Here is a 24,629-nt window from a genome sequence, read left to right as displayed (position 1 = left end):
ACGCTTTATTTGCAATGAATGTAAATATTTTAGTGGTACGGATTGTTTTGGTTCATGTCGTTTCAAAAGATTAGGATCAGTAAGATTATTTTTATTTGAAGAAAAAATTAATTTTATTCCTCAAGGATGCATTACATTAATCAGTAATGACAGTAAAGATATTTATAATTACAAGGTTTCTGTTATAAATAAATGTTGTTCACTTGAACAAAAAATCCTGAAAGACATTAAGAAATCACTGTTTCCACAAAAATATGGAACAGCACAACTGTTTTCAACATTGATAATAATAAGAAATGCTGCTTGAGCAACAAATCAGCATGTTAGAATGATTTCTGTGACAGTGAAGACTGGAATAATGATGCAGAAAATTTAGATTTGATCACAGGAATAAATTACATTTTAAAATATATTTAAATATAAATAGTTCTTTTAAATTCTAATAATATTTTACTATTTTTACTGTATTTTTAATCAAATTAATGCAGCTTTGTTGAGCAAAAAAAAAAAAGATTTCTTTGCCTGATGTAGTAGAGAATAAAATCTGGAAACGTAAGCAAGCAAATTTAGTAGACATTCATAACCCCTGACTCAAAATGACTGAAAAAAAAGATTTTGATATTGTCAGTGTCGAATCGAATGCAAAAGGCTGGTCTCTGTTCATCTGTTGTTCTTTGATCAACTGAATGTCTATTTTATTATAACAAACAAACTTGAGATATATCCCGTTCATCCGTATCAGCGCTCAGTGAATCCCGCAAGTCTCATAACACGGGTGTTTCACTGTCAGAAATATAAAAGGAGATTGTCCTTTGTGTTTTCCAGCAGACGGGCTGCTTCTTTGACTGCTGTGTTACCCAGTTGATCTGATCTGACGTCACAAGAGCACAGCCGTGTTGTGATAACCAAGTGCCACGTCCAGAGTTAAACTACCCGCTCTGACCAGATCGCTATCGTCCAGGACAGGCCAGATGGAAAGGTCACAGCCTGACCTGTGTGACGGGGCAATTATGATAAGCTTTTAAATGCGATTATTTATGTATTTCATGTGTCAGTTTCAGAGAGAGAGCAGAGTCGTGCGGGGCGTTTGAAGGCATGTGACGTCATGTGACCTGTGTGAAACTCAGATCACAAGTACAGAAGACGTCCAGTGGGATGTGAAGTGTGTGTGATGTTACAGCGGATGTGAGATGGGCAGAGATGTTGTGGAATTCAGATGAAGGTACAAGAGTAATGAAACATGACTGTTTTTGGAATTTGCAGGAATTTTGGATTTGAATTTGAAATTAAGAATTTTAGCTGTTTGTTTGTTTGTTTACTTATTCTTTCATGTTGTCTTTTAAATCTCCAACATCACTAAACATAAGTAATGTCAACAATGTATTCAATTATGTTCACAAATATTCATAAAGTCCCAACACAAGATCATTTAATTTAACTTAGATTTTATAATATTTATTCAGAAACACTGTTGCTTTAGCCCATTTTAACAAAGTAATTTGAACAAACAGCATTTTTTTTTTTGTTTGTTTGTTTTATTTGTTTGTTGGAATTGGATTTAAATTTAAAATTCTGTATTATAGCAGTTTATTTATTCTTTCATATTATTTTCTATTGTTTATTTTTGATCACTTTCTACTCAGTTATTTTCTATAAATTCATAGGAAATTCTAGAAAAATATTCTACTAATTTTTCAGAATTTATTTGTTTTTTATCTTCTTTATTTTAATTTTAAAACTCAAAAACATATAGAAACTGTCAAAAAAAATTGTCAACAAATGTTCATGTTGTCCCAACACAAGATAATTTAATTTAACTTAAATTTAATAAATTTAAGCGTACTGAACATAATCAAATTAAGCTGTGACAAAATCTTCAAGACTTGTGTTGCTTTAGCCCATTTTAACAAAGTAATTTGAACAAACAACAAATATTTATTTATTTATTTTATTTATTTATTTTTTTTCGTTTGTTTGTTTGTTGGAATTGGATTTGAATGTAAAATTAAGTATTATAACAGTTTTTTTATTTTCTGTAATTTATTTTTTCAGAATGTATTTGTTTTTATATTCTATAATTAATTTAATTTTAAACTTAAAAATTTTTTTTAAAAAAACTTTTAAATCGCCCACACCACTAAACATAAGTTATGTCAGCAAAATATTCAATTATGTCAACAAATATTCATGCAGTCCCAGCGCACGATAATTTAATTTAACTTACATTTTATAATATTAAGATGATTGAATATAATCAAATTAATCTGTGACAAAATATTCCACAATTGGCGCTTTAGCTCATTTTAACAAAGTAATTTGAACAAACCGCATTTATTTATTTATTTATTTATTTATTTGTTTTTAATTTCTTGTAATTTTATTTATTTATTATTTTTGAGTGAAGCTGGACTTAAGTAAGTTTGGCATTTAAAAAATTTATTAATGTTTAATGTTTTTTTTAGAATTGGAATTTAGCAAACGAAAAATGTTCCCATGTATAAATTATTTTTACAAAATAAAATAATATTAATAATAGAAATAAATAAATGATTATTATTATTAATACATTTGTGATGTTTAAAATAGTTTATGATTTTCCATTTTTTTGTATATGTGAGCAATGATTAGACAAAATATTTTAATAATTTAAAAAAATGTTTATGAATTGTTGTGTGCATCACATTCCCTCTAGGAAAGGATAGAATATGCCAGAATATTCTGTAATGATTTTTCACAGTATTTTAAATGAACTGAGCATTGCATTGTGTTGAGGGTTAAAGGAAATGCCAACAAATTTAAGGGACACCAATCATTTTCTGCCAGAACATTATCTGTTTTTCCACCGATTTTTCCTTTCAGTGAATGTGACACTGTGCATGACATTACACAACTGACTATAATAACTCAGTTAATATGAAAGTATAAAGTTGATTATAGCGGTGATCTGATGTGAGAGTGTCAGATGGTCATCATTTTGTGGCCTGTCAATGTGTCATTTGGGTGCTCTCTGCTCAGTGAAGGATCAGAATAGAGTTGTTCATGCTGAATTACCACCTCTGCCACCAATTACAGAAGCACCTCCAGCAGACCAGAGCTCAAGGTTTCAGAGACGGCTGTCAAAGCCTTCTGGGAATGGAAATTGTTTGCTTGCGTTATGAAAGCTGCTCAGTGCTTCTCCGCCGTGGGCTGGAGCTCCGGTGACTGGACTGAAACACTGCTTAGAGAAATGTTTGGCTTGGTGGTTTCAGGACATTGTATTCTGTCAGTTCACTTTCCTTCTCTTGCTTGCTTCAGCCCTAAGCTCTTAATTCAGTGTGGCTCATCTGCAGACACAGATGCTCTGTAAATTATGAAAGAAAATCAGCAGTTTGGTCATGGCCTCTAGCTTTGCCCTGTCACTGTTTACTGTTTATACTTTAATGAGAGACTGTGCTTGTTTTCCTCAGTGGTTTTACAGACAAACACAGTGATCGCTTCTGTTTCAGTTCACTCCATAACACAAAGATAGAGATTGTGCTCACAAGATTAAGACTAAAAGGAATCAATACAAGAATAGTTCTGTGTTCTGATGTCACTTACTTTTTTGTTACAGTAACGCAACGAATATAGCATTACATCTCTGGCTCAGCAATAGATCCTCTGCAGTGAATGGGTGCCGTCAGAATGAGAGTCCAAACAGCTGATAAAAACATCACAATAATCCACAAGTAATCCACACCACTCCAGTGCATCAATTAACATCTCGAGAAGTGAAAAGTTGCATGTTTTTAAGAAACAAATCCATCATTAAGGCGTTTTAACTGTAATCCATTGCTTCTTGCAAAAATAGTCCATAATCCATAATAATGGATTATTCTCTTTCATCAAAAATCCAAAAAACATTTTTGTTTAGAATGGTATTGTCTTGTAAATTATGCTTGATTTGTGCATATTTCTGTCCTGATTCAGACAAGATGACATTATTGTGTTGTTTTTATCTGCTGATTGGACTCTCATTCTGACGGCACCCATTCACTGCAGAGGATCCATTGGTGAGCAAGTGATGGAATGCCACATTTCTCCAAATCTGATGAAGAAACAAACTCATCTACATCTTGGATGGCCTAAAGGTGAGTAAATGTTCAACAAATTTTCATTTTTGGGTGAACTTTAAAGCATGTACAAATATGGCAAATATGGTTTCAAAACCTAGTGAGATGCACATGTTGGCAGGATTTTAAGACACTGTCTAATGTAAAATGCAAGGCAGCATCAGACGTATCCTTCATGGATGCAATCCCAAAATACACTTTCAATGAAATACAACCATTATAGTGTACAAATTAAATGAATTCAATACTTTACAATACAGTATTTGAAGTAGTTCAGTCTAGGGGAAAAAAGACTATTTGTTATTTAAATCTTTTTAAGTTTAATAGAAATAATTTAATTATATATGTGCTTAAAATTAAATTGTAAAACAGTTTGTTTTTGTTTTTATTATTTATCACCATCTCAAAAACCTTTTTGAACTAAAGGCTTCTGGTTAAATGTTAAAAAAAAAAACATAAATATATAAAAAAAAAAAAAAAAAAAAAAAAAAAAAAAAAAATCCACAAAATGACTAAAGCTATAATTAAAATGGAAATAAATAAATAAATAAAAATTAATTTGATTCTACATCACTCCCTGTTTAGCCTCACCCCCTGATTCTACATAACTGCCTGTTTTAGCCCTGCCCAGATTCTACATCACTGCCTGCTTAGCACCGCCCACTGATTTTACATCACTGCCTGTTTAGCCCTGCCCTAATTCTATATCACTAGGTGTGTATATTTGACAAATATTACATTTAATTCACTTCATCTGTAATAGAGCATGCAAACACTAACGAGAGCATCACTAACGAGAGAAGAAAGTGTCCGACTTGACAGCTCCGTTTTCAACTCCGCCCCCGACTGCTTTCAGCTAATCTCGTTGACCTCCGTCTGTAGCCATGCTTCAAGTCGAACACACCTACTGCCTGTTTAGACCCGCCCACTGATTCTACATCACTGCTTGTTTAGACCCGCCCACCAATTCACACATGTAGTGTAAATAGTGAGAGGCGAACGCAGGCCTACGCAGAATCCAAGTCGGACAAAACGCTGTTCAGTGCCAAGTTGTTGAAAAACAGTTTTTGCATTGCCTCCCGTCTGATCCTAAAATTAGGAAAGAGTGGATGAACTTTTTTTATGAATGAAGTTCCAGACCGCGTCAGTGAGAACTTTGCCCTTTTTTCGCTTCATCTTGCTGTAAATTCATTTACAAACGAAGCACAATTCCACATGGGATTTTTAGAAAGATTGAAACTAAAAGACGATGCTGTGCCGATTTACAATATTTTTTGATGTAAAAATCTTGATTACATAAGTGGACCTCAGAGAATGGTACAAAATAAAAAACAAAGGCAGTTCATGACCTCTTTAAATAAAGTATCTTGATACTAAAATAACACTGTTTTAGGCTATGCCTATGCATGATTTTTGTTGCACAACTCACTAGGTTTTGTGTAAAAAATAAAATGCAAGCATAGTGTTAATAATGTTTTCTCAGCGGCTGATCTTTCGGGAGCAGCTGTCATTGAGATGAATGTCAGTGCTAACAGCTTTCCTCAGGTATCCTATGGAGCTCCAGAGTGTATTCTCTCAGTAGTCTATAATCTCAACCCACGCTTACAGGGCAAATGTCATTCTGTTCTTTAAGTCTTTTCTCAGTCATTTGCAATCACAGCTTTACGTTTCCTGCATAGTAAGTGCATGTGTTGCAGAGCAAGTGGCAGGACCTACTTCATGCTTCTTCATACTAGGTGTGTTAAAGGTTAAGCGCTCATTTCGATGCACAGACACCGGTTAATTAGCAGCTAAAAGAGAGGGATCGCGTCTCACGGGGAGTCCCATCTAATTGTGAGACATGCTTTTATTTTAGGCTGTTTGTTTTTATCTGGTTTGCTTGTGTTGCATATTACAGGTGCTATTGAACTGATGGTTCTGTGATATTGATCCCTCTTTAAATTAAAGCTATTTAAAGGTCTTTGAAGAGGGTTTTCAGTCTGGAGGTTGTGTATCGTTAACGGATCAGATTTTATTCTGGATAATTCACATTACAAAAAATGTAACAAAATTTAAATGAAAACTGAAAGTATAAAATAAAAGCAAATTATAAACATTAATAAAAAAAAATGACATTATTATACAAATAACTCTAAACTATAACACTGGTTTTGTTTTATTACTTCTTTTATGTCTATAGTTTTTATTCATTGTTTTATTTATTTTAAGACCTTAAGTTAAACTTAATGAAAATAAAAAATGTTGCCTTGTCAACTATGAAATAAAATAAGTTTTTATTTTGGTTTGCATTTTTTTTTTTAAATTACAGTTAAAGTTTATTTCAAATAACAAAAATGTTTTTTTTGTTTGTTTGTTTTTTGTGTGGGTGACTTGGGTGACTACTAATTGGTCAGTTAGCTAAATAAAATAGTGCTTTTTGTATAAATAAAAATAAAATATGTTTTATAGTAATTATTATTGAACAAACAACATTTTGGTAACACTTTACAATAAGTTGCCATTTGTTACATTAGTTAATGTATTAACTAACATGAACAAACGATAAACAGTACATTTATTACACCATTTATTATTTTTTGTTAATGTTAATAAAAATAGTCATTCATAGTTTGTTCATGTTAGTTCAGTGCATTAACTAATGTTAAGAAATTAGTAAATGCTGAAATTCACAGGTTAATAAATGCTGTACATGTATTCATTCATGTTAACTAATGCAGTTAACTAATGTTAACTAAAGAAACTTATTGTAAAGTGTTACCATTATTTTTATATAGTTATTACATTTATATTTTTATATTATTCCATATTAATTATGTTGACTGTATTTGAAAAATTACACTTTAATTCTACATTTGAGCTACTGTAGATAAGCATGCACATGTCAAACGAATGTTAAATTTCTGTCTTGAAGATATTCGCTCTGAGCTCCTGTTTTAACTGACAGCAGAGCATCAGTGACCTTTACAAAAAAAAACACAAACAACAGCTTCATTTAATCATTTAATAACAGCTGCTGCATCCTTCAGTTTCGCAAGAATGCCACTTTTAAATGGCAAATCCACTTCAGAATTGCGAAGCGGATCATCTCTGCTCCCTCACTCTCCTGCTGTAAACACATCCGTTCATTTTCATTTAACCTTTATTCAAGCAGGGTAGTCACATGAGATTTCCTTGTCTTTGGCAACTCAGCTCTGACAAAGAAAGTGGTTATATTTGTCTCACCATGATGCTAAAATTAACAGACAACGATGACAGTAACATGCCAAGCAAATTGCACTGTCCTGACCCGGTCACACTGCGAAATTAATACAAGCTTTCATGCAGTGACACTTTTTGATGTGGATCTGGATAATGGAGATGAGTGAGAGCTGTGGTGCTGTCAGGGGAATGAGATCAGACCCGCCTGCTGTGAATCGGTAAATGATGTGAATTGTCCAGCGACACCCTTGAGCCCAAATGAACCTTACTATTTGTCTTTTTTCTTTAATCCAAGGCTGTTTCCTGCTTCTTCATGCTGTGGAGTTACAGAAACTATTATTAAGGTTATAATATATAATGTTTGAACAATCTGTTATTTTCCACCCTGTGTGTGTGTGTGTGTGTGTGTGTGTGTGTGTGTGTATACAGACACACACACAGAATAAAGTTTTCACCAGTTTCAACTTAAAAACCTAAGCTTTAGTTGCCAACTCATTACAATAAAGTGAGTTAAAATGACTTGTACTTTTAAGTTGATTTAACTTAAGGCAGCTGTTAAACTTACGTTTTAAAGTTGAAACTAGTGACAGTTTTTTACAGTGCATATATATGGTTTATATTAAGGTTTTAAAAATATTTTTATTTTTCAGTTTAAGTGATTTTGTTTTTGTAATTGCATTTTTAAAAGATGTCTGTTTTAGTTATTTTAGTAGCCTGCTAAAAGGTCTGAACTCAAGTTTTAACAAAATGTATCTTTATTTAAAGTAACATTATGGTTTAAGCATTTATGGTGTTACTTTTAATTAATAACACTGATTCATACCTAAAATAAAATGTATTATTTAAAAGAAATGCACTGTTTTTTTTACATTTATTTCCGTTTTTAGACTTAGGATTATTGTAAAATTATTAGAAATGCAATTAAAGTACAAGAACTGTAGGTAATTTGATAATATTTTTTGAATGATGGTTTTACAATGTGTTTGTAATGTGTATATGATGGGTTATTCATACCTAAAAATTAAAATGTTTTTGTTTTTGGCGTTTACAAACACAAAGCTAAAGCCACAAGTCTGATCATGTTCTTTTTTTCCTGCAATCCTATGCTTACTCTAAAAACATTTTCTAAGAGCATGTCATGTAAAATGCACTCCTTGTAAGCTCCCATTAATGTCCTGATGTTTGCAGCAGACAGTGCGTATTTAATTGCGGTGAATTATCATCCATTACAGCATTTCGCTGGAAACAGCGGGATTCATTGGCGCTGAACCTGCTGACACTCTGGTTTTTCAACCAAGCTTGTCAAAATGTTCTATCTTTCCAGCATCTGTCACTTCAGCAGCTTCTAAAAAAATTTCTTCTGGCAGTCCAGCGAGAGATGAGGTGAGTAACGGCATGTCACTATTGTCAGCGGTGTCAAACGCTTCAAAAACGATTCACAAAATGTGTGACGAGTGTGAATTAAGTCGTTAGCGATTTTATGTAGGTGCTGTTTTGATGGTGAGCCAGTGAAACATTACAGATGTGTGTTTTATTAACATATTTAAAAACGTGAACAAATGAACAAAATATTTTTGGTTTGATTTGGTTTGATTCATTATGAAATCAGACATAATACTCCGTTAATAAACTGTTTTTCACCAACAGTACAGGAGATACAGTAAGTATGCAATTTCGGATGTAGTCATTCACTTTTGTTCTTAAATGAATCGTTTTTTAAAAGGAGCTGCACTGTAAAAAATAAAAAACTATTTGTTGAGTCAGCTTAAAATAATTTGTTACCCTGCTGCCTTAAAATTTTAAGTTCAGTCAACTCAAATAAGTTTAGTCAACTTGAAATGTTAAGTTGTACTAAGTGACAACTTATTTGTGTTTGCTAAACTTAACAGATGGGTAAGTAACCCAGCTGCCTTAAAATTTTAAGTTGATTCAACTCAAATATCTAAGTTGTCACTTAGTATAATTTAACATTTCAAGTTGAATAAACTTTTTTTGAGTGGACTGAACTTAAAATTTTAAGGCAGCCAGGTTACAAATTATTTTAAGTTGACTCAACAAAATGTTTTTTACAGTGTGGTTGAGTATTTTGATTCATTCACTTGTTTCGTTTCTGAGTGAATTGGCATGTTTGAGCGAATCGGTTGAGTGAATCATTCAATGGTTCACTCATAAAATCACTTGTTTCATTGCCAAATGTATCTGTGGTTAGAACGAGTCAGCTGATTGAATAATTCAGCAGTTTGCTTCACTGTCACATATCGCCACCTACTGTAGCTTGCACAAAAATTCCCACCAATAACGCACAAAGAATGTTTCTTTTTATTTCAAATCTATAATTCTAAAAAATATATATATTTTTACAATGTTTTTTCTTGGTTTATTATGCTAGAAGGTAACTGTAAAGAAAGGAACTTGATGCATGAAGCTGTGAAGCTGTTAAATTTGTGCTTTTTTTTTTTTTTTTTTTTTTTTTTTTTTTTTTAAGATGGCACAGTGACAAAAAGAGGCCAATTATACCTAATTATGTCCATAATGGCACCGGAAGATATTTGCACTGGACATTAGCTGTGCTACTTTCTGGCTTACCTGGAATCAAAGCAAAGCCCGTGAATTTGCTATGCTGCTTTATTCTGTAGTCCATGAAAAATGTAGGTTAAGCTTCCAGCACAGAGTGTTCAGCAATTTCATCCAGAGCTCCAGGTAACAGGCAAGCAAATTTAAGATGCACCACAGAATCCGGAAATAAATCAACTGCCAACTCTGCCTTAAAGCAATGCCTTGCGCACCTGTTTTCAATTCACAGGCTCAATCTGAATATTTAAATCAAAAAGAAATTAAAAATATAAACAAGATCCAGCGCATTGGAGTCTCAGTGGTTAGATATATGCTTTATTCTCCAGTCACAGCTGTAAAACCTGAAACTGATTTCAATGCAAACTGAAAATAGATGCAACTGTATTGACAGACATGATTAATGAAGAGCCCTTCATGAGCTGAGTTTGTGCACCTCACATGAAATCTATTTGAGCATGTGAAGCGATGCAAAGACTTAACCAAGACTGACAGCTCACAATGATGAACGTGAGCCCAGAGGTCACGCCTGTGCATACAGCAGTGAACGTTTTTTCCAAAAGGACACCACTGAACAGAATTGCGTTATTATTCTGTGTGCATGACGCTTTATGGCTTCCATCAAGCGAGAAGCGTGTTATAGAAACCACATCATCACATTCCCATTTCTGCAACTGACCTGTATACAAGCCACGCTAATGTAAATGCAGGAAATAATAATTCCTTGGCTGAACTTAATTTGGTTGTGGGAAGAGGAAATGGAATAGTTCACCCAAAAATTAAAATCTGTCTTCGTTTATTGACCTTTCTGTCATTCCAAACCTGTATGAGTTACTAAAACACACTATTTTAAGATTTACTCTCCCAGTGCTTGCTGGGAACTGTAAATCACTGGCCTAGTTTCAGCAATGGAAATGATTTAATGCGAATGGATTAAGTAAACTTCCATTTTACAAATTTAAGTGGATTGCATGCAAAGAAATTAAGCTGTTTAAAAACTGTTGCATTAGCTCATTCTAATTAAGCATGCAATGATTCAAATGCTCGCTGTTTTTTGGGGATGAAATACATTAATTCTTACTCAGTACTGTATATTGTATACTGTTCTGTGCCAACTATTAAAATTAGTACATTTGTGTTGTTCTGTGTTTATTTTTGGTATTTCACTCAAATAATCAGGTGTTAAAAGTGTTATAAAACTGAAAAAGGAAGTGTAAGTCAATTCCTTTAACTTGTAACTTCGCAAAAAATTTGTGCAAACATACTGTCAAATTTATAATGTATATGCATCTGATACACATTACAGCAAAGACTGCAGAATTATATCATAGCATGCACCTTGAATATTAATGCAGGCTGCAGAAATTGTTCAAATTAAAAATTAATGTTTGCAATTAATTTGTGTAACAAAAGAGCACACATAAAACTTCCTTTCACTGGTGCAATCTATTAAATCATATTTTGATGACTGGATTCAGATGCTGTGACATAAAGCACATTTTTAGAGCACCTGACAAAACATTTTTACACCTCTGTTAACAAACTTCAATTTCACCTCAATTTCATTCACCAAAGGGAATAAGCAACAAAAAGCGGAGGATTTGCCTTGAAATGTTTTATTTACACTGAGCCATATACAGTCCAGCAAAGGGAATCATTGCACTTGATTCAGAACACGTGCCAGAAGTGGATTCATATGTGAAAGATGCACTTATGCCCCCCCCCCCCTTATTGAAAATGACACATTGCTTTGAAACTCCATCAGAAAGAGTTATTGTGTGAATGATTGTATTTAAACTGCATTCAGCAGATGCTCAGAGATGTTAAATGGACTCAGCTATACAAAGGGTTCAAGGACAGTTTAAGAAAACTCTTTCTCTCCTCATGGCTTTCTCCTCTGAAGGTCCATAAAAGTTCATTCGATATTTTCTTTTCTCCCCCAGAATAAACGCGGTCACAGTGAGCGAGTTATAGTCCTGTAGCTCAGCTTTTGAAAATGCTGCATATCCATGGAGACGTCGGTTGTTTGAGATGTTTGGGATGGTCTGAGCAACAAATGTTTCCATGCAATAGAATCAACTATTATGGTCTCATCATTCAGGATTCAGGATATAGTTGTCAGGAGTGTGGACACACCTTCTCATTTCTTATGATAATTGTTATCAACATTTTACAATAAACTCCACAATTCTAGAGCTCTTAGAAGAGGGGAGTCATCATAAGTGGCTCAAAAGTATACTGTAATAAATGTACATTACTTATTTTAAAATGATAAAATAAACCTGATTTACAATGACAACAGTCTGTAAGAAGAGGCCAGAGAAGTCATTAAAACTATGAAATTGTGCAAACAAAAGTGTGTGAATTATGCAATTAAGGATAAATGTGTATACTGAACACTTGTTAATGCTTTCACATGAATATCTGCTTCAAATCACCCATCAGATAAAGATACATTTAAATAAATTAAATTTAATAAATTTTTTTAAAATTAAAATTAATTAATAATAAAAAAAAATGTCATTAGTTGTTAGCAATTTTAGTCATTTTTGTTGCACCCTTACACTTTTTAGAAATATTTCCTTAAACTTGTATGGAAAAAAAGAAATAAACTATGAAATATTTAAATAAAAACAAATAATTTAAATAAATAAATACGTGCATACATTTCGTTTTTAGTCCATTTTTACTCAGTCATTTTTGTTTCACCCTTATGCTTAAGAATATTTTCCTTAAACTTCAAGGAAACTGAAAATCAAAAAATGAAATCACGCAAAAACTGCTAGTAAATTTCACAAATATATATATATTTTTAATGATGTTTTTGCCATACTATCTGCTTAAATTCACCCAATTAATAAATAAATAAACAAACAAACACTCGGAAACACTTTCTGGAAAAAATACAAAGCAAAAACACGCCTTGAAGTTTTTGAGATCGTGAGAAACACACGTGCATCCAAACTTTTGTCCAGTAATGTGCATGTATTATACGCGCCAATGCAATTTTATTTCAAGTCAGCAGTGTCTGATATTTGCAAATCCACGACGCGGAGGTATACAAAGACGCATTCGAAAGTTCAAACGAGTCTCGGTGGCTTTTTCCTCATCGGTAAGGTCACATCCCGATCTCCATCTGCACCACTGCCACTGCAGGCGGAGCCTCCGCCACCTTTTTCCCCCGGTACACCAGCTTGGCGAGGTTCCTTATGGACGGAGTGGCTCTAAACAGCAGTTTCTTGAGGCCGGTGCGGTACTCCTGGCGGATCAGACAGTACAGCACCGGGTTCAGGCAGCTGTTGGTGTGCGCCAGGCACACGGTGATGGGGAACGCGTAGGCCTGCGCGTTATAAAACGCGTTACTGAAGGGCACCAGGTCGAATTTGATGAGCACCCCCCAAAGGGTCAGCGCCTGGTTGGGCAGCCAGCACAGAAAGAACGATAGAACCACGATGGTGACCGATCTGGTGACTTTGGAACGGCGCTTGTGCCGCCCTCTCTCGCTGTCCGAGCCGGGAATTCCACTGACGCGCCGCCGCAGAACGAAGCGCAGCAGGAGGAGGTAACAAACGCAGATGATGATGAGCGGAATCACGAAGCCCAGAAGTACTTTTTGGGTTTGATAGAGACCCAGAAGCAGCTGCGGGTCCCAGCTACCGGAATCCGAGAAGCGGACGAGGCACAGCTCGTCGTCGGACACCTGCGCCGTGGTGGAGTAAACCGCATGAGGGATGGTGGCCACCACGGACACGATCCAGATTCCCAAACTGGCCCACTTGACCTCAGCCGACGCCGTTTTGGGACTTTGCATCCGCAAAGATGAGGACAAGGAGCAGTAGCGCGCAACGCTCATAGCTGTCAAGAAGAACACGCTCGCGTACATGTTCATGGTGGTGACCGAGCTGATAATCTTGCACATCACCTTTCCAAACGGCCATCTAAAGTCCAAAGCGGTGTCCACGGCCCAAAACGGAAGAGTCAGGACGAACTGCAGGTCCGTCACGGCTAAACTCATGACGAAGCAGTTGATGGACGACTGCTTGAGTCTGTGGCGCGACTGGAGCAGGTAAAGCGCCAACAGGTTCCCGACGAGCCCCAGCGCGCAAACTATCAGGTAGACGAGCGCGATCACGACCCGCATGGCCATGCTCGAGCTGTCGCCGTAGAGCTCCGGCGCGGACTCTTTGGAGAGCAGCTGCAGCCAGCAGCGGAGCGACAGGTTGTGGAGAGCGGTACGGTTCGACAGCGCATCGCCCTCCTCCAGTGCCGGACCGCACGCCGCTAAACCCGGTGCCGACGCGCTGCTGTTCCCCTGCATGGCACGGCTTTACGCACCCATGCGATTTCTATAAGATTCCATGTGCTACACAAATGTTTTCCTAAAAGTCATCCCACAGGTGCACCGTGAGATCCTTATGCGCGTAAACTGTTCCCAGATTCAAAAACGCTTGCTGCGTGAATCTGTGCCTCTTCTCTCTGCTCTGACTCTCCGCACCTGAATGAGCTTGTGGAGCATCACTGGGGTTTATATAGGGGAGACTGACTGCTGTCACATGGGCAAGTTTTCACTTGCCATTGAAAAATATCATAAATGTAGTTTTGTTTTTTTGTATTTAACCGGAAGAAGCTGCAAAATAAATAAATGTAGGCCTATTTTCCACAAATACCTACTGTAGAAAATGTACAGTGTAGCTGACATAAAAAACTTGTTTATTTGACTTTTTATTTAATTTGGGTTGAATTACTCTTTCTCTTTCTCTCTCTCTCTCTCTCTCACACACACACATACACATATATATATACGTATATATATATATATACACACAAGGACAAAATAAATGATTATCCAATGCATCTGATGGTTAACGGTAATTAAATTGCCACAAATTGGTTATAATTATTATGACTGAGATGATAATTTTTCTTTAACAGAATAATATTATGTTACATTTGGCCCTCTAGCGGTTTGAGAAACTTCAAGTAATCTGCGGAGGAACATTATTATCTTGGTCATTACGTGAGTTGCGCTGCGGCTCCGCTGTTTTGAGCGGATGAATCGGACGACTTGAGGGGGATGATCGCATTATCAGTGCAAATGTCAAAAACATCATCAAAACTCTGCCAATAACGAAAGAAAGACTGAAAATATGCCTTTTGAAAAGGTAGGCAACTGATACGCGGTCGTTACTTTGACTTTTTGAAATCAGGTGTTTTAAAATTAGGCCTAAAAGTTTGTCAACTCAGTACGATTGCTATTCATATCCGATAACCAGGGAAACTATAATTGGCAAAGCTGTTTCCAGACAAATAGACCACAATATTAACTGGTTTATAGATGTCATTGTTACCAACATAAACAAGGTTTCGGTTCGAGGTTTAGTCGTTGAGGATTCAAGCTACTTTGACGCATATCTTCCTTTTCCTTGCCGTAAGAGTGGGCGCGGGCATTTGTACATTTTATGGGTCTGCTTTTCCGTCTCTCATCCGCATCCAGCTATTTTTAGCTCGTTTTGCTGCGTGATATTGCAAATTGGTGTGTTTTTCCATGCCATTTCAATGTATTATCTTAATTATGAGGTTTGTAGTGCAAACAGTTTTACCATTTACTGCATGTTGCTATCCAGTTGATAATGAAACGGAAGTCTTGCCCATAGGCTTACGTCCACGTTGAAGAAAAAGTTAGATAATAGGACCTGTTTTCTTTTATCTACGTATATAATGTAAACGCGCATGGACGAATGAGTAAAGTATGCAATTTTCCGGGAACGACAACTCTGAAATAAAAATAATGATTACATGTTTACCGCAGTGATTTTGGGGGCAAAAACAGTGTTTAGGAGATGGTTTATAATATTTGTTCATTATTTAAATTTGGTTAAACTAGAACCAAAAAAAGTTACATAGCGTAGCGTTAAGCGGCATGTGATATTTATTCATTGTTCGGTTGTTAGAAAATAATCCAGAATGTTTTTTAAAGATTAAAAAAAAAAATACTCTTATAAAGTGTTTCATATTCAGTAATCTTTTTTGAAGGCATTCTTCTCAACAAGTCTGAATAAACAGCAGGGTCCCATTGTAACAAACATATGGTATGTGGGTCACCTTGTGTTTCATAACTGCTATATTGTTTTCCTAGTCAGTGATGGTAGAAATGCTCGATAGCTTTTAGCCAAGACTTCAAAGTTTGTCTGTACTCAAACTTTCTTTAAAAATAATCTCACCCTGAGAAATATTCACAGTAATATGAAGTGTGACAACTAGCCCCAGGTGACAACTAACCCCTAAACCTGAGCTAGAATCGTGGACTTGACTTGTTAGTAAAACAGCCTTTTCTGGCTGAGGCAAAGTAATTGGAACACAGACCAAATCATTTATTGAATTTCCTGATTTTTCTTTTCCTCTTGGGAGACTCATACAGAGATGAATTAATCTGTCCTCAAACAGTTTGTCCTGAAAATCATCATTGTGTGCACTTTTAATAAAACAATCTAAGAATGCATATTCTTAGTTTTTATAGGCCAAGCAATGTGAATTTCAAGTTTAAATTTTAAGTTTTAAACATTTTGTTCCCATGAAAAGTTTTTTTGAGAAGCGTGAGTGAGTTGGGGTTGGAGTTGGCCATGCTGGCCATCAGCATTTGCATGTAAAAATAGGTCAGAATTCAGACTTCACGCAGTGTTAAAGAGAGAGATCAGAGCAGGCAGTAATTCTCATGCACAATTAGCTGTTCGGTTCGTTCTCCTTCTCAACACGGCTCTTTGAGTAAGTGTCTGTAATCCAGAACGCACCACTCGCCCTGAGCTCTGAGAGACAGTGATTAATCATGTTAGAGGTGGAGGGTCAAACGACTTTTTCTCAAGGCAAGTAATGCGTTAATTGAGTTTATTCCAGGACAACTGGCTTCCACTGTACAGATTCTGAGATATTCAGTTGGGGATTGTCTTCTCGAGTCCAGATAAACACTGATGTGCATAGACAAATAGTCAATATATCCTGAGGAATGTGAACAGGATCTAAATAATCCCAACAAGAATCCTTTTTTGTTAATTGAAATGTTTGTTTTGCATACACAAATGAGCCAAAGCCTCCAAGATGTGGATGAGTTTGTTTTCTCATGGGAACAGATTTGGAGAAATGTCGAGTTGCATCATTTGCTCACCAATGGATCCTCTGCAGTGAATGGGTGCCGTCAGAGTCCAAACAGCTGATAAAAAACATCACAATAATCCACAAGTAATCCACATCACTCCCGTCCTTCAGTTAACATATTATGAATAGCTGTGTGTTTGTAAGAAACAAATCCATCATTAAGATATTTTTTATCTTCAAACTGTCATTAATACTGATCCAACTCATTGCTGAAGCTCGGGCAATGCTGCATTCAAATAAATGGAGCTTTTGTGGAATTAATAAAAATATTATGAATGTGATCCACTCTTTTCAATAAGCTTTTCAAATTACTCTCAAGGAAACGACCCACACGAGTGACATCCGAGGTAATTTATTTACAACTGGACGTGTCGTTCAAGTCACAATACTTTCTAAAAAAATACAAAGCAATAGGAAATTAGGAAATAAATACATTTGATTGAATTAGGTCAAGGTTTTACTAAAATCTTGAAACCTTGGAAAATACAATTTCACATGCTCATTTACCATTTACCAGTTGATCAATGATAATCTAAGAACTCTGCTTCAATTATGCAGTTTGCAGTGTAAAAACACTAAGAAGTGAAACAAAAAGCCCAGAGGAGAGCTGTGCAGAGAGAAAACAAAGCTGCTCGTTCTGTCCAAGGTTGTGCTGTATTTCCTGGAGCGACACACAGTGGAGCGTGTGCCAGCCGAGGCCCGCGGTGCAGTTTTGATGCAAATGCACTAACCTCGTGTGAAACAGGTAATTGTTATACCTCGCCGCTTCTCCTTTACCTCCAAAGTGTAGCTGCAATAAAATCTGGTGCATGTTGGAGCGAAAGGTGCTTTTTAATGAATGGAAAGCAGCGCACGCCCTTGACCACTCCTGATGAACGCTGAGGTCTCGAGATGTGCAATACTCTACGGGTCCAATTATACGCATACTCTGATGGTCAGGCAACAGATGCCTGGAGGTTCACAGAGGTGGAGTGAGAAAGAGAAAATACCTGTTTGAACAAACTAGCACATTCACAGCCATTTTAGGGTTCACATCTGCTGCTTGTTGCATGTAATACTAAATTGACCATGCATGGAGCAACAAAAAGTAAAAGTTGTTTAGCATTCAAGGAACCGCGTTTGACCGTGAGTCAAAGTGCTCATGGGAGTTCTGTGCAGAACAAAATTACAAACAAAAACAAGCCTTTAGGTTAGATAAATATTAAGGGTGATGGATGCAGAGAAAATATTGATGGATGTGAACTCACATTAATTAATTTAACGCTGGATTTAACGCTCAGTTGTAGGTCAGTACATAGCGCACATGCGGCAGCTTGATTCTGCACAAATGAGATGAGCGCTGTGCATCAATCTGAGTTGATCAAGCGGCCGACGTGAAGCTGATCTTGGCACGGCGATCCGCACACTGCTTGGCAGGAGCGTCTGCTTTTGATGTGATGTGCTGTGTTAGACCAATTCCCATTGATTAATATCTTCCCTAGTGGCAACGCTTAAAACACAGGCCAGCATTTGACTTTCGTGCAAATTTGTTGATGCACATGCTCACTCACTAATGCATTATGCACAGAAAACTCTTTCCCATGGTTGTCAAATTGAACCCGATTCACTGGTTTTATTGCGATTTAAACACTTTAACCACTTGGAAACAAAGCCATGTCCATAAATGTTGATGTACTGAGTGCTTGAGATTAAAATAGCAAAAGTTTATCAGGTTAGTTGCAACCAATTTTTGTATGATCATTTTACGAGCTTTTTAACTTGTAAGCATTCCATTTAAATCCATTCCATTCCATTCTATAGAAGTTTGTTTCCACCACAGAACAAAAAAATTCAGACTTTTATCACAATTGTGAGTTTACATCTTGCATTCTGACTTTTTAAAATCAGAATTTAGATATAAGCTTGCAATTGCGAGTTTCAAAGTCAGAACTGTGAGATGTAAACTTGTGTGATATAAGCAAGCTTACAATTCCGAAAAAAAAAAAAAAAATTCTCAGAATTGCAAGAATCTCACAATTCTGACTTTATAACATGCATTTGTAAGTTATATCAGAATTGTAACATATAAACTCGCAAATCTGAAAATGGAGAACTGGACTTTATAACTTGAAGCTGCAAGTTTATATCTCAGTTCTGAGAAAAAAAAGTCTGAATTGCCAGAAAAAGTCAGAATTGCATATTTTTATCTCGCACATGTTGATGCAATGAATGCTTAAGAATGAAATAGTCACTAGATCTGTCAAAGTTAGCCAGGTTAGTTGCGTAATATCTTTGTATAATACTCTGAGTTTTAAGGTGCATTATTCACAGGTAAATTAAAGTGTTTTTTGCAAAATTGTACTCATTTTTTGTGTTTTTTGTATAACTTTTTGCATGCTTTTGCATCATTATTTGCTTTATTTTCTTTTCAATTCCAGTCTGTTATGGTGGTTCAATTCCAGTCTGTTAAAATGCATTTTGGCAACATTTTTCCACTAATTTTCTGTGTTTTCTGTGCAACTTTTTGTATGCTTCTGCAACATTATTTGCATTATTCATTTTTAATTCCAGTCTATTAAGGTGGTATAATTAAATAAACCAGCACTGAAATGCCAAGTAAATCAAAACAAACTGGTTGTTTGCTTTGCATGTCAATTAAATGGTCGCTTCCTGTCTGGGGGCAATTTTTGGGTGGAATTAGTTGCAATGCTGTAGTGAAATGTTTACAAATGTTGATGCAATGAATGCTTCTGAACGAGCTTCATTTTTTTTTTTTTTTTTTTTTTTTTTTTGCAATATATTACACTATTTTTTGTGTTTTCTGTACATTTTGCATGCTGCTGCATCATTACAAATGTTTACAAATGTTGATGCAATGAATGCTTGAAGATGTCACTTCCTGTCTGTGAGTGCTTTTTGGGTGGAATTAGTTGCAATGCTGTAGTCAAATGTTTATGCATGTGAATGAAATAGTAACTAGGTTTGCCAGGTTAGTTGTTTGAAATCTTAGTATGATACACTGAGTTTGATTTAAAATACGCTATTCACAAGCAAACTAAAGCGTCTGTGAAATATGTACATTTTACACAATTTTTTGTAACTTTTTGCATACTGAAGGCTGCTGCGTCAATTATTTTTTCATTCCAGTCTATTATCGCAGTATAATCTATTCGGACAAATCCACAACTCGCTGCCTCGTACAAGCAAAACAATCAGCGATTGGTTGCTTTACATGTCAGTCACTTTCCTGTCTGTGGCCGGAATGAGTTGTGACACCTTGGTCGAGTGTGTCACTCTGTGACATCACTTCCTGTCCTTCTCATGATGCGTTATCCACCTCAGTGTGGCGGCGTGGCCCGTGATGGGATCTCTGTGGTGGTGCTCGCCATCTCTATAGCTGTGGTTGTGATGTAGAGGGTCCATGTCGGCATACTCGGGCCTGAGCTGAAGCTTGCCGTTAGGGGACGAGGACACGTCTGAATCCGTGTTGACCGAGTAGCCAGGCTGGATGCTGTAGACCTCCATCACCGAGCGCAGTGACCTGGACTGAACTGCAAAAGAGAGGGGAAGAGTAAAACAGACCTTGTACTGAGTCGCTCCATCATCTCTTTCTCGAACACAATGACTCGCTGCTGCATATTCAGTGCGTTCTGTCTCTGAGGTCCGGGACTTCAAACATGCACGCATGGCGTCAGTACTCAATTTTTTCATTTGTATGTACATAGCATTAAACTCTCGCTCAAGAGCACTTCCATTATACATTAGTATGAAAACAGGATCTTGACATATTAGCTGTATGAAAAAGGCCAGTATGTACCATCAGAAATGCACCCTTTAGGGTTTGTTTTGTCATCATTTACTCAACTCTTTAGGGTCAGAGCAGCATAAGGATGAGACAATGATTTTTAAATGAAAATACGGTTCTTCATTTGTGCCTTTGTAGGTTCTAGGAATAATTTCTTATCAAGACCTAGTCCTTTAAAGCAGGGGTTTCAAACTTTTGAATGACATTGACTCCAAATATGGTGATCCTCTTGCTAAAATATAAAAACAACTGTAGTTTGTGAGTGTGAGAAAAGAATAAGTAAATAAAAACATAAATATAAAAAGTAATAATATAAATAATAATAAAAATATATTTATTATTATATTTTTGCTATATATAATATGTAAATGCAATATATAGAAGCAACTGTATATTTTTCATGTTTAAAGACCCATACTGTGTACGAAACTCATATTATTATTAACAATAAAAAGTAAAATATAAAAGTGTATATCTTGATGTTTAAAAACAGAAAACTGTGTGAGAAAAGTATATTATAAATAAATACAAAATAACTTTTTTTACACAATTAAATAAGTAATAATAAAATATATTTATCATTATATTTTTACTATATATATATTATTTAAAAGCAAAGCAAAGCAGCTGTATATTTTCATGTTTAAACCCCCAAATTGTGTGAGAAAAGTATGATATCATATAAGTAAACAAGGATATATATATATATATATATATATATATATATATTACAAAATTTATGTAAATAATAATAAAAATATATTTATTATTATATTTTCCTATATATTCTATTTAAAAGCAAAATATAAAACCAACCGTATATTTTCAAAAGACCCAAACTGTGAGAAATGCATTTTCATGTTTAAATACCCAAATTAAATAATATAAATATTATTTAATAATATAAATAAATAAAAAAATAAACATATTTTTTGTTCAAACAAAAATTAAAAAAGTAAATAAAAAAATAAACATATATTTTTAATACAATAATAATAATAATAATAATAATAATAATAAAATATATTTATAATTATATTTTCCTGTATATTTTTACTATATATACTATTTAAAAGCAAAATATTAAAGTAACTGTATATTTTCATGTTTATATACCCAGTGTGCGAAAAGTATGATATTATAAGTAAATAAAAAGATAAACATATTTTTTTTAAAAAGTGTAAATATTATATAAAAAAAAGCAGTATTTTTATCATATTTTACTGTATTTATATTTTGACATTTGACATTGTAAATCTAGATTTTTTTTCTTCTTACATGAGAACTTTTTAAAAACACTTAATGTATATTTATAACTGTTTATGTTGTGTTTTATTGGCATCAAATTACAGAAAACAAGTTAATGTTTGTAATACAATTAAATTAATATTTTATTAAAATATATTTACTTTAAATCAAGTTGACTATCCTTTCCTCCGCAATATTTTAGATACCTAAAAATATTTTTCAATCATTTACAATGAATCTAAAACATTTTAGTTAACTTCCACAGTCATTTTGTAAAATTAGGGTTTTTTTTTTTCTGTGCAATTTTCCATTGCCCTTTCTTTCAGAGTCCAGTTTAAAAACCCCTGGTTTAAAATGACAGAAAAGTATAGGTTACTAAGAATAAAACACTCTGTGTTTTCAGCATCTCCTGCGTAACCTTGTTTTGCTGAGTGCAAGCAGATGGTGAAACAAACGCTGTCAGACATTAAAACCAAGTGGAGTGCGAGAAAGGTCAAACACGAGTTGCGAAGAAAAGTTGTGCCGCATGAAAAATGAATGCTGGTGAACGTTCAGTACACCTGTGATTGTGAAGAACATGCATTGTATAACGTCTGACAGCTGTGACCCCATTGCTTTCTGACTGCTGTCACCGCACTCAAAGTACAGAAGCGCCTGACGACGCTCAAATGTGAGCTATAAATTGTCTGTTCACTTCAGTGCTGCAGCCTCACATTAGACTTTGGCCTGTTAAAGAAAACCTGAATATAAATCAGGTTACGCATTGATGTGAAGTGTCTGCATTATACAGATGAAAATCAGCAGTTTATATGACATTTTGGGTCAGTAAACAAGGTTCACTATACGTCTCAGATGGTAAACAGAGATTTACACAGTTTTCTGAAATGCATTCAGAAGCAAAATATGATGTAAATGCATCCTTTCATGCCATTCTTTTCATGTAGCATGTTGATATCAATGTCGACTGACCTTTCGCAATGCTAAAGTCCCCGGGGTCAGCGGCTCTCCTGTGTGAGATGGGCTGGAGGCTCGGGATGAGAATGAGAGAGAACGAGATGACTAGCACCTAGGAAAAGAAGGAATATTAAACGAGACGAAGTAAATAAGCAAGTCCTGCTATATGGGTCAGCTGATGACCTACATCCTTTAAACGGCTTGTTCCAATCAACACTTTCATTATAATCATCTTCCTCGTTCTTGTTCTCTTTCCGCTATATCCACAGGAAAGATAAAAAGATGCAGAAAAACAAGGTGTTATTTGCTATAGTCAGCAATATTGCAGTGTCTTTTCTAATATATTTAAAATTCGTTTTGAAGTTTGGGGTTGGTGAGACTTTTTAAATGTTTTTTTTTAAATCTTGTTCTCTGTTTCTCACCAAGAATGAATTAGTTTGATCAAAATGCAGTAAAAAATGTAAAAATATTTTTAAAATTTAAAATAACTGTTTTTATTTGAATATATTTTCAAATGTAATTTATTCCTGTGATCAAAGCTGAATTTTCAGCATCATTATTCCAGTCTTCAGTGTCACATGATCCTTCAGAAATCATTCTAATGTGCTGATTTGCAGTTCAGAAAACATTTAATGCATGAATAAACTTATTGATTTCTTAAAAAAAACTCTTAAAAAAAACAGTAGTAAAAAAAAGAAGAGTAATTAATATAATTTATTCATCATAACATTCAGTTCTTCCTTTTCCTTTCCTTCCTTCCTCCATTTCTCCCAGGCATTTCTCTTCCTAGCTTGTTTTCTTTTACCCCCTTCCTTCCTTTCTTTTCTGCTCTTTCCTTTCTAAACATGTTTTTAAGATGCTGTAAATCATGAAGTCTGCTCTGTACACACGTCAGCAATATCATAATATCTAGACAGTCCACTTCATTTATCTTGATGGCATAGGTGTTAAGTTTAATTCAAACATCCTCTCGGTGTCCACTTTCGAAATTATTCATTCATCCACTTAAGGGACAGATTCAAGCTAGGATTTATTAGTAAAAGAGAGTGTAATTGTATTGAATAACACATCTCGACAGAGAGTGGACAGCAGTGAGTACGAAATGTCCTGCAGAGCAGAGAGACAGAGAGTGTAAGAAAATACAAAATATTAAGTCATTAAGTGATTTTTGTTTTGTTTTGTTCTGTTTTTTTATTTTTATTTTTTTTACTGACGATGAGTCATTATATTTAATTATATTTAATTATAATTATATTTAAAATATTAATTTAAATATAATTAATTATTGTATTTAAATGAAATATAAATGTTTATTTTTAAATGAAATTATTTTCAAATTATTTAAAATGAAGTATTTATAAAATTTTATTTCACTGTCAATGCATTTGCATTTTGATGCTCTTTCAGAGGAGTATGTAAAGACCAAAGCTCAGATCATTTAGCAGAATATAAATAAAATAATAATTTAAGAAAACATTATTATTATTATTATTATTATTATTATTATTATTATTTTACATATGTATATATTAAATAATTGTGTTATTTAATGAAATATATATATATATATATATATTAAAAAAAAATCTTATGTTTTATTAAAGTAATATTTTATTGAAATATTTGTAAATATT

The 24,629-nt window shown here is 34.6% G+C and overlaps 2 protein-coding genes across 4 annotated transcripts in view; both read right to left on the bottom strand.

Moving 5' to 3' along the window:
• Positions 1-11,797: 11,797 nt before the first annotated feature.
• rxfp3.2a (relaxin family peptide receptor 3.2a) lies at positions 11,798-14,345 on the bottom strand. The gene has a single exon (XM_051128205.1). The coding sequence runs from the start codon at positions 14,176-14,178 to the stop codon at positions 12,979-12,981; it is 1,200 nt and encodes a 399-aa protein (XP_050984162.1). The 5' UTR covers positions 14,179-14,345; the 3' UTR covers positions 11,798-12,978.
• A 2,996-nt stretch (positions 14,346-17,341) lies between these two features.
• The window catches only part of creb3l3b (cAMP responsive element binding protein 3-like 3b), a 31,287-nt gene continuing 23,999 nt past the window's right edge, over positions 17,342-24,629 (bottom strand). For 2 of the 3 annotated variants that reach the window (XM_051128181.1, XM_051128174.1), the window contains exons 9-10: positions 23,011-23,107; positions 17,342-20,539 (exon numbers count right to left, since the gene is read on the bottom strand). In XM_051128181.1, coding sequence (XP_050984138.1) covers positions 20,292-20,539; positions 23,011-23,107 — 345 coding nt within the window. In that variant the 3' untranslated portion in view covers positions 17,342-20,291. Of the gene's footprint in view, positions 20,540-23,010; positions 23,108-23,182; positions 23,253-24,629 lie in introns of all 3 variants that reach the window. The other variant, XM_051128188.1, reaches the window with a different exon arrangement.

Source organism: Labeo rohita, chromosome 2 (assembly GCF_022985175.1).
Source record: "Labeo rohita strain BAU-BD-2019 chromosome 2, IGBB_LRoh.1.0, whole genome shotgun sequence".
Lineage (NCBI taxonomy): Eukaryota > Metazoa > Chordata > Actinopteri > Cypriniformes > Cyprinidae > Labeo > Labeo rohita.
The sequence above is the reverse complement of the archived record's forward strand: the minus strand, read 5'-3'. Positions and strand labels throughout refer to the sequence as shown.

Bases quoted from the DNA above. Each gene is read 5' to 3' on its own strand.
- rxfp3.2a (XM_051128205.1), bottom strand. From the start codon at position 14,178: ATGCAGGGGAACAGCAGCGCGTCGGCACCGGGTTTAGCGGCGTGCGGT.